The following is a 13,784-nucleotide window of genomic DNA, read 5'->3' as shown; positions in this document are numbered from 1 at the left end:
TTGCCTACATATCCCACAGTGGTACATTGCTCCCCCACCCTTTATTGCGGGTGGAGTACAGGTATAAAAGCAGCTCTCTAGGTTCCTCTCTCACATTCACACCAACTACAATTTTAAATGGATTTAGGACATAGTTAATTTATTACTACACATACCAGTGTATCTGGAAAATCTCTAGAATTCAATATCATTGAGCCAAAAATTACAAAAATTTAATAAATAAGTTTTTTTTGTATATTCTTCTCCAACTAGTTGTCCGGTTGGTTCTTCTCCGAGTAAGGAACATTTACATCGCAGTTTCTGCCTCCTCAAACGTTTCTGCTGTGAGCTTGCACAACTCTGTCATAAGTGACTCGATCTCATCACATTTCTCTCCATGGTCCACTGCGAGTGTGTCTTCGATAATCTCCTCTAGCAGGTCCAGAAAACTGTCGGCTACATCACTAAGTTCACTATCGGTGGATTTGAACTCCGTCTTGGTGTCCGCAATTTGTTTACACGTCATTGCATCGTTCATACGCATCTCGCTCACGTCCTGGAATTGCTTTATCAATGAAACCAAACAGGAGGACGTCTTCAGTTCAACCATGTGATGCTCTTTGTTCAAGCGGACGTATTGGGCAGGTGTGATGGGTATGGACTTTTCAACGTATTGTAAACGATGCAACCTTCCGGGCGATACCCGATCATGGTCGCTATGAGTATCCACTGCCTTATGCTGTTCCATAACACAACTCATTTTCGACATTGCATCTCGCCGTGAACGTCGTGGTATTTGATCCTTCGGCCTGTGGGTTTGCTCTGTGGCAGTACCAATGCTTTCTGAAAAATGTTGTACCATTCTACTGAAAATGACAGTTTTAACAAGATTGGATTAATACCGTAGACCTCTGATTGTATGGCTTGACTGGACTTTGAAATGGAACTGCGCTCCATGAATTCTCCTATTTTCCTCGGAAGCAAAATGTACATTAACGTGAGGGCCATTGATATGACTAGCAGGACCATGATCCACTCCCAAAAGAAAGCAATCAGTACGGTGTGGATTTTCGTCGGATGCTCCTGCAGGAAAAGCAGGTGCGCCAACCACGTGTCCATTTTAGGGTGGTAATGAGTAGGAAAATCAACTTCGTACCACGCGTTCTCGGCTGCAACGCGCGTTTTTCGAAAATATTTCGGAAACGCGACTGATATAATTGAATTTTCACGATTATATGAGAATTGACATCTGTCTCACAAATATTTACTACAAAGCAAACCTAGATCAATCAAAACTTTTAATATTTTTTAGTTTTATTGGATTAGAACATACATTTTTATTAAAAACTTATGTGGACATAAAGTTTTAAATACCTACCTACTCAACTACATCAATAAGAAACAATTTAGTAAAGTAATCAAATACAAATTTTCATTAAATTGCTGTGAAACTCATTAGTTCCAGATTGTAAAATTCCTAAACACAAAAGAATTATTACTGAAAAATAGTACAAACCTAATTTTTAATTCATCATAACATTGCTACTGGACCTCACGATTATATTCGCTTTAACAACAGGTTAACCTTGATGCCGCAGAAACCGGCATTACAATTCCAATTAGAGTTGTTGTAATCGAATTGCAAACAGTGTACACTCGAACACTCCGGCACATCAGTCAAATTCTCGTAATATTTTAATCTAAAATCGAGACCAAAATAAAGAAACACGTGTGTATTATAAGAATTTTATTTATTTCGGTGCCATACTAAAGTTCACATTGAAATATTCTCTGCATCAAACAATAACAAACTCCAATCCGTACACGACTCGTCAACGCGGCTATCTGTCGCAGCAGACAACGACTCGTCTTCTTCAGTTGCTAACCGACATCAGACGTTGATGGGTGTATAAATAATCACTTCAAGTTTCCGGTAGGTAGGCGTTTTCGAAATCCACCATCAACGAAAATTTAACGTTTTCATAAATAAATTTCTACTTATGGTAATATAAAGGTAAAGGTTGTACAGTGCGCGCAGCGCACAGTAAATTTCGTGCATGCTGTAAGTAATAATTTAAGCAAGTATCGCGCAAGTGAATAAGTGCGATAGTGTTCGACCACGATTGGCGACCGCAATCACGACGTGGAGATTGGAGGTGAGGCGACTAAGGCACGAATGTATCAGGTGGCGCACAGTCTGGTTACATCAGGCATTGTTTATAACAAAAAAAAATTCACTGATGATGAAACCGGTGTGTGATTTTACTCCGTACTCGCCGTGTTCATCCCATTGTAATTATCATCTCGTTTGTGGCTCGCGAATAGATGTAATCTTTTCCGGGTATCGTGCGCATTGTGTTATTGTGCGTCGGATGCAAGAGTGCGGCTGCGGCGTGTGCAATAGTTTCAAACATTATTCATAATTCACAAATCGCAGGTAAGCCGATATTCAAAATGTTTCGTTTTTCTGCCAACAAATTGTCTATGAATTTGTGCTATTATTGCGTCTGGTGCAATACAATGAGGTAAACAATAAGTACTTGTTTGACAATATGTGGTCAAATTCTGGTCATGTTACAAACGGGTAATTCCAATATTATCAGCATTGTTTAACTTTAACATCGCTAACTGTTCTTTACAGTTTACAGTTGTAGCGATTTAATGTCTCCAATAAATTAGACACCGCAGTCAGTCGTCGTTAATAGACTTGTTAGGTCAATTTCGTATGGTGTGCAAAGAAACGTTTTTAATACATTAATTACAGTTTGGATAATCGCGTGCATAAATCGAGGACAAATTCATTGCTGTCTTGTGCGTGATCGAAGACGCGTTGTTAACTTGCGGATTGAGTTTGAGTTTCGATTTAGTTCTGAATTGTTTCAGGAAGAGGAAAGTGCCAGAACAAAACATGGTGTTATCTATGTCAATATCAGACGATGGCGAGAGAGATAATTTTTGGTAAGTTATCGTTTCCAACTGCGTAAGATAAAAACTTTCTAATATTATTATTATAGTTAATAGATCATTTGTTATTTTAAAAGTGTGGTGTCGAAGTGTTAAGTTAATGTAGGCAACTTGTTGAACACGCCAGGACAACGGCATTCCTTGCATTCTGCATTCCTGTACAATCATCGCGCATTTTTCACAATAATGTATCGATTCACCAGTCAATATAGCATTGTTTTTGTTGCTCGGTAGCAAAGTTCGACCTGATGTGATTGTTCCTATTGTAAACCGTAATTAAAGCAAGCTTTTCCGAAGAAATTTCCACGGAAAATTCATAATATCCTCGAGGAAATGTCGGTAATACTGGATAAGTTCCAGAAAATCACCACGCGAATGGAAATCGGGCGGCATACCGGCCAAAAGTACCAACGCGTCGGCAGAGAAGTTTCACCCGAAAGGTTAGTCATGCATCCTGCGAGGCCCCGAGTAATCCTGGCCGATCGAAACCAAATATTTACATCGATCATCGCAATGAACGGTATTACACTATATGTAACGGGACAACGTGTTGCGTCCGACAATGTGCGCTGGCGCTGCGAGTCCTGCCGGCGTAAACCTGCGGGGGCTTATCGATCCTTTGCTGAGCGTGGCACCTCTCGCCGGTTGACAATGTCAACATCTCTCGGATCTCGGTAATGCACGTTGCGTAAATTGGAGGTTACGGGCGTCCGGTGGTGATCTTTCCCAGCGAGTTCCGCGATTTTGCCGCGCCGAAGGATGGCAGAATGGCGGAACGCAAAGAGGACTCTCTGGACTGCGATCGCAGGTGTCGCCGGCAGTTGATCGTGCGACGCAATCGCCGCTATCGCAATCGAGCAGAGGTCCTGCAGGAATGCACGGCCAGCCACGCGCGGCCTTCCAAGAAGAAAGAACGTCTTGTTGGACCGCGGCATGAGTAAGTCCTTGAAGGGCGGGCATTCTCCGATGACTCCTGCTGTGTGTTTGAATTGAACATAGCTTAATTACTATGTCAACAATACGTGAATTATACATGTTGATATGTGACAGATCAGTTTTGGCACCGAGTGCCGTCAAGGAACGGCCCAAATTTCAAGTATCCTCTCACTTACAGGTCCCGCAACCATAAGAAGCTCCTCATCGCCGGCGGCGCGACTCTCTGCGTGGCCGTGTTGCTGGTGGTGCTGTACGCAGCGGGCGTCTTCGATGCCGCTGGATCTGGCAGCGGGAACAACGACGGCACCACGGGCAAGCTATCGCCACCGAATGTCCTGAAGCCGCTGCCGCCTTCCTTGTCGTCGCTGCACATCTTCAGGAAGGCGGCAGTTTGCGCCGATGGACCTCCATGTGCAGAAATTGGCAAGTAAGTACCACCACACATCCCGTAAATCTTAAAATCCAAGCTGTTTTTTTTTTGTTTTGTTGTATTTCAATAACTCATGCATGCACCAGCGTCACATTCGCTTTATTTGCAAACAAATGTGAATCATGGTATCTGGCTATAATTTCTTATCGCGTAATTCAACAAACAATGGCCTGGAACTTTTTTTTTAAACTCCGCTTCATACTTCACTACAGTCAAACGCATAAATATCTAAAAAATATATGTATCCAACTCCTCCAAAACTGATAACGGTATCAAGAATAACTTTAAATCTGTCCCAATTACCAAAAATATAAATGTCAAGTGTTATTCTGCCGTTTTTAGCTCCGAAAAAATGCGGAGCAGCTTTTTTTTTAATATTTTATTATCGCTGTGATTGTTGACGTATATTCTCGAAGTAATAAACTTTGCAATATTTGAGCAAATTGCAAACGTATTCAAACATTGCGTCCAATAATGATATGCGCCGATAAACGTAATTAAAACGCGCGGATTAAGCAAAACAATGCAATGCGCCTGCGAGTTATCATAAATGTTGCGTGATATTTCTGTTAGAAGACGAATGCGTCGATGTTGGCCTAGCGTATAAATAACTTGACACCGCGTTACTGTCTACAACAAACAACGCGCCTGAATTACAGCGGAAAAACGCAACAAAAACGCACGCAACAACAAAAATGACGCCTGGTTAACTCAAATTCATCATTTAATTACCACTAATCTGACACGTGTTGACGTGTTGGAGTTTTGTTTCCGAAATTTGGAATTTATAAACAACAAGTCTATAATTTTGTTGTTTTATCAAACGATATTCGAATACAGTAGTTTCTTTTTCTTTACTTTTTTTTTGTGTTGTTGGAAGACAATAAAAAATATTCAACTGATTTTGAATACATTGAATATACTGCGCCGCGAAGTGTGAAACAGTTCGAATCAAGTGTGTAGCAGGCAGGAGGATCGAAGCGCGAGTGCGCATTTCACAATCGCACCAACACCACATCGATTCCGGGCGTTCGCCGAGTAAACATTCGTGTATTTGTGTGCGTGTGTTCATACAGCGCGAGTGATTACATTCCTGCCGCGCTGCCGCTCGTCGCCGGCTATAAAGAGCGAGCGCGCGCGCAGCGCCCCAGGAGAAACGTTCAGTCCATCCTGCTGGTCAGCCGAGTCGTTCGGCACATTCGGTAGTTCCGTCAAAGTGTATATTAATACAATCCCACCACACTACATACCCACACACACACACACACACGTATACACCTACACAGAAATAGCCTACCGGCAGTAAACAAAGAAACCGAGCCGTCGAGAAGTTCGCCCGCACTCAGCCGCCACGGCCGTCAACCAGCTGCTCTTCGACGAAGACGTCAAGATGTCCGAGAGCCACTTCGATAAGTACGAACATTACAATTTCGACCATGACAAGCACCTCTACTCCGGCCACAGCGGCAAGCAACGCACGAAGAAGGAGGCGGAGGAGCATACCAACCACTTCGACCCGAGCGGCCACAGTCGGAAAATCGTCACCAAGCTGATGAACACCGAGGCTAACAAGAAAATGGAAGAGAAGGCGAAGCAGTAGTGGGTTGCCTGCCGATTCTACGAAGATTAATATTGTCATTTAGAATATATCACTATCCAGAACTCAGAAGGACGGGCTCGTGTTGAATTTGAATTCGTGAAGAGGAAATTTCTACAAGGCTGTTTTACGTTAGAATTATAATTAATTAATTATATATTTGAATACCATGTAAACGATTTTGTGATTTGTAGATGTTGATTTGCTAGTAATTAGTTTGTTTGAATGCGATTTTCTATCAATAGTATGCTAAACGTGTGCTAAATATTGGATTATAATTTTGTAAGGATTATAGCATATTCGGCGAGTGAAAACTTAAAGTGAAAATAAAGCTTAGTACAAAAGCGTACGGTTTTTTTTTCTCATATCTTATACATATTGCGCAACGATTGTTTTGGTCCGTGAATATTTCGATTGCCTGATTATTTCCAAGGCCGTCTGATTATGCATGCGCGCACACATGTGAATCGAAAAATGATTTTCGGCCGCGTTTTGTTGCTTACTTATTGCGCGTCTGCCACAGAGCCGGGCTTCAATCCGAGAGGTCGTGTTATTGACGTCTTATTCGCTTTTATCACGCGCTTGTGAGCATGACATTCAACAAGTTGGAAACACTTGGGAAGATTGCTCACGTTGCACACTAACCTTAAACATATGCTGCTTCGTTTTCCTCCAAGCAAGTCGGTAAATTAGGTCACTTATTACATAAAACTCGTTAAAATAAGAACACAAAAATACATTAGGAATATCTCTCGAACGTGCTGCGTTTACTTTCGCCTCACTTATCGAAAGTCGAAATTAAATCAACCGTAATGTTTTCCTCGACTTTTCTATCGCAGCGCACGTGAGAAAACGCATATATGCGGCTTTGTTTAAACATAAATATTTACGTTGATGTATTTATCGGTGCGGCTGTAATAGCACTCGAAAACGTAGACAAACAAACGGACGAAAATAACGCTGATAACGCTTCACTTCGAACTTATCACTGCTAAACGGTGGCGGCTAAAAAACACGCCTGTGTGTTGTTGTTTTTTTTTTTCGATCGTTCGCGTCTCGAACAAACTGTCGAGGTAGCAGAAACATCAAAACAACAGGATACACGACGTGATAATGTCACAGACCTCCGACCGAAGTCTGTTGCTTCAATCGCTGCGTTCGCAATTTATTAGCGACATTTTCATTGCAGTTGGAGAATTATTTTCACATATACAACTGGTGCCCCAGTTGCGATTCCGTAGACTAGATAATCGTGTAATAGTTTTAATTGCGTTCGGAATGCGTTTCAGCGAAATGTCACGGAACCTGAGTGGTTATTAATGCATTGGGGTTTATTGTATTATGCGACGGAGATACAGCATGTTTCGTAAAGTGCGCAACAACGTCACCCGCATGTCAGACATTCTAAGACCCAATAAGACCTAATAAGAATGTGCTTGTTTACTTGTAATACATAATTTGTTTACGTTATTATACAATCGTTTGGATGTTTTGCGATTTGCGAGGTTCTGTTGACCTTGTTGTTTATTTACGTGCGTGAACGTACCGTCGGTTCGCTGCGCGCGGCTTCTACCAAGTTAAATGCTAATTTATTTATCGACGCATGCAGCTCACTACTCACTCAACACCACTCAACTCAACTGCCTGTTATGTTTTTATGATGAAACCGAATCGATTTGATTCACCTTGCTGTGGAAATAGATAGCGAATTGTGTTTTTCTTTGCTGTTTCAGACAGATATTGTTACGAAACGGTTCGGCGGTGGACGCGACAATCGCCGCGCTCTTTTGCAATGGTCTTGTCAATATGCAGAGCATGGGAATTGGTGGCGGGTTCCTGATGACCGTCTATAAAAAATCCGAGGGGAAAGCCTATAGTCTGAACGCCAGGGAAACTGCGCCCAAGCTGGCCACTTCGGATATGTTTATGAATCGAAGTCAGCGTGCATCGAAAAAAGGTGCTTTGTAATTTTTTTAATCAAAACGCAAAATTTACCATTAAATGTTATTTAGGTGGCTTGTCTATTGGGATACCTGGAGAATTACGAGGTTATTGGGCGGCCCATCAAAAATTCGGTCGCTTGCCATGGAAGGAGCTGATTCTACCATCCATCGCCCTTTGTGATGAAGGATATAAAATTAGCGTTGCACAGAAAAACGCTATGAATATGTCTACAAATCTAGCAAAAGGATTATACAAGTATAATATGACCGCGTAGTTTAAAATATTTTTGGATTAACTTTGATTACTCTCTAGAGAGTGGTTTTTCCATGAAAATGGTAGGATGAAGAAAGCTGGTGATCTCGTCCGCCCTCGTGAATTGTGTAAAACACTGCGCATTATTGCTGAATTGGGCGCTGATGACTTCTACACTGGAAGTATAGCAAGTCAAATCTTAGAAGATCTCAAACGCGCTGGATCGATCATCACCGCCGAAGACTTGGCGAATTATAAAGTCCAATGGCAGGAACCAATAACGATAGATTTAAGTAAAGGCGAACGCTTATTCTCGGCGCCCCTGCCCGGTTCCGGGGTGCTGTTAGCTTACATTTTGAAGATCCTAGATGGGTATGGTTTCACGAGACAGAATATTGATGGCATTAATAATACGGTGCTCACCTACCATCGGATGATCGAAGCCTTCAAACATGCCTATGCGAGGAGAACTGAACTAGGCGACACTGATTTTGTGGATATTCAAACGGTATTGTATTAGTGGTGATATTTTAAGCATATAATCAATTTTAATTTTTAGTTGATATCAAATTTACTCTCGCCTGAATACGCGGAGCATACTCGGATGCTCATTGATGATACCAAAACCAACCAAAACCCAATGCATTACGGAGCTATTTATTATGACCACACAGGTCAAAATGGCACCGCTCACATATCAGTATTATCCGAGGAAGGAGATGCGGTATCAGTCACAAGCACCGTCAACTTATAGTAAGTGGAATGAAAGTTTGTTTTTTTTAATTTTTAATTTTGATCAAATATCTCCCGCAGTTTTGGATCTGAAGTAATCTCGGAACAAACCGGCGTCACATTCAACTCTGTCATGGACGACTTCTCCACACCTGGTATGATAAATTACTTTGGTCTACCTGGAAGTCCCAACAACGCTATTGCCCCCGGCAAACGGCCCTTATCTTCAATGTCCCCATCGATTATGATCGACCAGGCAGGGGATGTGCTGCTGGTAATAGGCGCATCTGGCGGTACCCAGATCACTACTGGTGCAGCCCAGGTCATCTCGCGCCTGTTATGGTTCGATCAAAATATCAAGGAAGCCGTTGATGCCCCGCGCATCCACCATCAATTGTTCCCGATGAGTGTCGGCTATGAGTACGGTACTCTGCAGCAAATTGTTGATGGATTACAGCGTCTTGGGCACAATACAACACGACTGACGGCTTATTCGGTTGTGTGTGCCCTGATGAAGAAGGGTGAGAATTTATTTGCCAATGCTGACCATCGCAAGGGAGGCGATGTGTATGGTATCAATTAAATCACCAATGCGAATGATGTAAAATTGAAATCTCTTGGTTTGCGAGCGACCGTTTGTGATATTTTACTCAATACCAGTTGGCGAATTTTACACAATGTCTATCTACTAAAAGTAACCGTAAAACAACGCAAGCGTGATATTACAAGAAATTGCTAAGTAATTAATTGTACATAAAGTAACATAAACTGTTTCCATTTGTGCACGAACTAGCTATATTGAAATAAAAGTGTTTTCTTTGAAATTAAATTGGAGTTATTTTTGATTTTGGGAAGTTAGTCATTTATTTCTTAACCTATGAAGGTGAATATGTAAATGCGCTATTACCCTAAACAAAAATTCAACACATCTAAGATTATGCTTATGAATTTGTAAGTTAAATATTATTCAATATTCCTATAATAGTTTAATTTTAATTTAAGAAATTGAGTGCACAAATTTGAAACACACTGAATTTGAACGTAAATAAAGTTGCCTACCTTTGCCCACATGCGCATCGCGCTAGTATCGTGTACATTTACACAATATCAGTCCGTCGTCGTAGCCGTGGTTCTCGTTTCTGCGCCAGTCGAAACCGTCACAAAGCCGTCAAAGCGTAGCAAATATTGTCATTTGTCGAAAATGTGTCAGGGTTCGAGAAGCAATATCTAATATCACACGAAATTTTTCTTTATTTCCAAACGCAACGCATCAGCAAACCGCAAAGCACAGTGCCCGCCCGTAAACACCATCCGATCGAGTAGTTAGCAAATTGATCAGTGCGGCGATAATCACGCTGGGAATGTCGACTTGGTGCGCGTATTAAGCGCACGGCGAGTGTCGACCTACAGCCCCCAATGATGAGACCAATAATACAGCAATAATAGAGGTGAGCGTTCGATATAACCGATCCCACACAGTCGCTAAACTCGCCGATCTGTTTCTAGAATGGACTCAGACTTATACTCGACCGATATATGCAGGGTGTGCAGGTCGGAGGGTCTTCCCGACCGTCCGCTCTTCCACCCCTGCATATGTACGGGCAGTATCAAATGGATTCATCAGGAGTGTCTGGTGCAGTGGATGCGTTACTCGCGCAAGGAGTATTGCGAGCTGTGCAGCCATCGCTTCTCGTTCACACCAATCTACTCGCCGGACATGCCGCGCCGACTACCGTTGCGCGATCTTGCCAGCGGCCTGCTCTCCTCCGTGATAACAGCGTTAAGATACTGGCTACACTTCACGTTGGTGGCGACCGCCTGGCTGGGCATTGTGCCGATCACATCCTGCCGCATCTATCGAGCGCTCTTCAGCGCCAGTCTCGAGTTTAGCATCTCCGAGTTTGCGTCGACCGAAAATCTAGCGTCGGATATTTTTCACGGATGCTTCATTGTCACCTGCACATTGTTCTCATTTCTTGGTCTGCTTTGGCTGCGCGAGCAGATCCTGCTCGGCGGTGGGCCAGATTGGCTGGAGCGTGACAATCAGCTGTTGAACCCCAATGAGCCCGAGCAGCAGGATGCGCAAGGCGAGCAGGAAAATCAAAACAATAATGATGTGATACCCGAACGGCCTGAGGAGGAGATCGCGGCGCAGAATAATCAGGATAATCCAGGTATGTTTTTACATTGAAAAATACTGAATATTCATGCATGACTAATTTATGGCTGATTTAATTACATGCATGATATGTAAATGAATGCCGAGGAATTATTTAAATTTAAGCAACAAAAAAATCATGCAAGAAGAAATGAAAATATTGCTAGAATATAAGCATTATAATATATAATAAATAAATTACTTTACAGCGCCAGAGGAAGCGGCGCCTGCTGCAGGTGACCCACCTGCAGAACCACAAGCGCGAAATAATGATGAACAGGAAAATGCCAACGATGACAACAACTGGATCCCAATGGAATGGGACCGAGCAGCCGAGGAGTTATCATGGGAAAGATTGCTCGGACTCGATGGCTCGCTGCTCTTTCTCGAGCATATCTTCTGGGTGGTGTCGTTGAACACACTCTTCGTGCTCGTGTTTGCGTTCTGCCCGTACTTGATGGGCTTCCTGTTTCTGTCCGTGATGAATCTGCGTGAGAAAGCGCTTGCTAGTCACTTCGAGGGATTGCTGACCACGCTGCTTGGATACTGTCTCGTTGGTATCATCTGCCTGGCACTACACCGGATAGCTGCTTGTTTCCGTCTGCCTCGCACGCGTAGGATTCTAGGCCTTTGCTACGTGGTAGTGAAAGTAGCAATGCTGAGCGTCGTCGAGATTGGCATCTTACCGTTAATCTGCGGCTGGTGGCTGGATATCTGTAGCTTGTCCATGTTTGATGCGACGCTGAAAGACCGCGAGAACTCATTCCGAGTCGCGCCTGGCACTTCAATCTTCATCCATTGGTTGGTTGGCATGGTGTACGTGTACTACCTCGCCAGTTTTGTGTTACTGCTGCGTGAGATCCTCCGGCCCGGCGTTTTGTGGTTCCTGCGCAACCTGAACGACCCTGACTTCAGTCCTATTCAAGAAATGATCCACCTGCCGATCTTACGACACATCCGCCGGCTGTTGTCGTCGGCGGTGATCTTCGGCAGCGTTGTCCTGCTGATGCTCTATGTGCCGATCAGGTTACTTCGGTATCTGTTACCGAACTTCCTACCATACACGATCTCCCTTAGTGGAGATCTGCAAGTGAATGAACTCTCATTGGAGCTGCTGCTGTTGCAGGTCATCCTGCCGGCGTTATTAGAGCAGGGTCACACGCGAACCTGGCTCAAGGGATTGATCCGTGCGTGGTGTAAAGTGGTATCATGGTTCTTGGACTTGCATTCATATCTTCTCGGCGACGACGAAGAGAGCCAAGAGCGACAACAGCAACAACGGCAACAACCGGAGCCGCAAGGTGGCTTGGGAGCTGCGCATCAAGCGCTACTCATCCGAGACGCTCCAACTGGCTTTCGTCCGTATGACCGACCTTCGTTTTTTGTAATGCGGATTGTTTTACTGCTGCAATTGGTTTGTTTTTCGCTGATAGCGTCGAGTCTAGTTGCGCTGACACTACCGGTTTGGATTGGGCGCAGAGTAATGGCACTATGGTTGGTTGGTGCACCACCACCAAGTCCGCAGATTACTCCGTCGGCGGCGCAAACTGGAGTTTTGAAAGTGCATGAGTTGTACACGGCTGCATGCGGTACATACCTCTGCTGGTTAGCGTTACGAGCGATTAGTCTCATCGTCAGTTGGCTGCCACAGGGACGCGCAGCGATGATTAACCGCCTGCGGCATTGGTGTGTGCTAGGCGCGAAGACCATAGTCGCCAGCACGATTCTCCTCGGTGTGATTCCACTCCTCCTTGGCCTGTTACTTGAACTCGTCGTCATTATACCACTACGTGTACCTATTCATCAGACCCCATTATTGTTCATCTGGCAGGATTGGGCACTAGGCGTGCTTTATACGAAAATCGCCTGTGCGATCACAATGATGGGCCCGGATTGGTTCCTGCGCACCGCCATCGAACGCGCATACCGTGACGGCATCCGCGAGATGAACCTGCGCTTCATCTTTCGCGAACTCGCCGCACCTGTTGTCATCAGCTGTGGACTGGCGCTCGCCGTGCCCTACGCAATTGCCTACTCAGTGGTGCCGCTGGTTGTAAGCAACATGTTTATGCGCAACATCATCGCGCGCCGCATCTATCCGTTCCTGCTGCTCGTCGGCCTTGCGCTGCTGGTGATTACGTTACAAATACGGCAGTTCCGCAAGTTGTACGAGCACATCAAGAACGACAAGTACCTGGTGGGACAGCGCCTCGTCAACTACGACCATCGGCGCTCACGTACACGTGTCGCGTCGAATTGACCGGCCACGCGCGACGTTTCGGCCGCACGCTTGGACACTTGAATCGGCCACGATCGCGCTCAAAGAATTTAATATTTTTGTGACTGTTTTTGTATGTTTTGTATGTACATTTGCGCTTCGACGGCGTTAGCGAAATTGATGGTGCACGGAGGTGGATGATTGCGTGGGGAGCCTTGTAAAGGTAGTTCGGTTAGGAGAATTTATGAAGGCGGTGATGATCATTTAGACCGGTTGTTTTTTTTTTGTTTGTTTGTTTAGTTCTGTTTCTCGAACATCACTTTTGTTATCGGTACATTTTTCGGAGCATGGGGGATCTTAACTACTTTCTGACACTGAAATATGCAAGCTGATCTTATGGAGACTTCTTTTCATTTCTGGTAGTACATTGTAAATTTGTTAGTACTATTTTCTGTCAATCAAATTGATATTACTTGATACAGCTTGTATATGTGATAATTCTTTGTGTAAAATAAAGAAATCCACTTGAAATTCAATCAAAATGAAGAAGAATCGAGGTCATCTAGTTTTTGTT

At 43.8% G+C, this 13,784-nt stretch overlaps 4 protein-coding genes across 4 annotated transcripts; 3 read left to right on the top strand and 1 right to left on the bottom strand.

Moving 5' to 3' along the window:
• Positions 1 to 27: 27 nt before the first annotated feature.
• On the bottom strand, positions 28 to 1,220 carry LOC135791222 (uncharacterized). Its single transcript, XM_065301552.1, has 2 exons — positions 882 to 1,220; positions 28 to 822 (listed from the first exon to the last, which is right to left on the bottom strand). The coding sequence occupies exons 1-2, from the start codon at positions 1,096 to 1,098 to the stop codon at positions 287 to 289; spliced, it is 753 nt and encodes a 250-aa protein (XP_065157624.1). The 5' UTR covers positions 1,099 to 1,220; the 3' UTR covers positions 28 to 286.
• A 2,209-nt stretch (positions 1,221 to 3,429) lies between these two features.
• On the top strand, positions 3,430 to 9,663 carry LOC135803238 (glutathione hydrolase 1 proenzyme-like). Its single transcript, XM_065316835.1, has 7 exons — positions 3,430 to 3,880; positions 4,058 to 4,306; positions 7,640 to 7,863; positions 7,919 to 8,105; positions 8,163 to 8,610; positions 8,662 to 8,855; positions 8,916 to 9,663. The coding sequence occupies exons 1-7, from the start codon at positions 3,711 to 3,713 to the stop codon at positions 9,415 to 9,417; spliced, it is 1,974 nt and encodes a 657-aa protein (XP_065172907.1). The 5' UTR covers positions 3,430 to 3,710; the 3' UTR covers positions 9,418 to 9,663.
• On the top strand, positions 5,437 to 6,250 carry LOC135803248 (nuclear protein 1). The gene has a single exon (XM_065316847.1). It carries the CDS (start codon positions 5,700 to 5,702, stop codon positions 5,907 to 5,909), a length of 210 nt encoding a protein of 69 aa, XP_065172919.1. The 5' UTR covers positions 5,437 to 5,699; the 3' UTR covers positions 5,910 to 6,250.
• A 277-nt stretch (positions 9,664 to 9,940) lies between the features above and the next one.
• On the top strand, positions 9,941 to 13,741 carry LOC135796908 (E3 ubiquitin-protein ligase MARCHF6). Its single transcript, XM_065309061.1, has 3 exons — positions 9,941 to 10,282; positions 10,341 to 11,008; positions 11,202 to 13,741. Exons 2-3 carry the CDS (start codon positions 10,342 to 10,344, stop codon positions 13,250 to 13,252), a joined length of 2,718 nt encoding a protein of 905 aa, XP_065165133.1. The 5' UTR covers positions 9,941 to 10,282; position 10,341; the 3' UTR covers positions 13,253 to 13,741.
• The last annotated feature ends 43 nt before the right edge of the window (positions 13,742 to 13,784 follow it).

The sequence above is a fragment of the Atheta coriaria genome, unplaced genomic scaffold (genome assembly GCF_025399875.1).
Source record: "Atheta coriaria isolate IRGN ID8LTWV9N9 unplaced genomic scaffold, Caltech_Dcor_3.1 hic_scaffold_1_pilon, whole genome shotgun sequence".
NCBI classification, from domain to species: Eukaryota; Metazoa; Arthropoda; class Insecta; order Coleoptera; family Staphylinidae; genus Dalotia; species Dalotia coriaria.
The sequence above is the reverse complement of the archived record's forward strand: the minus strand, read 5'-3'. Positions and strand labels throughout refer to the sequence as shown.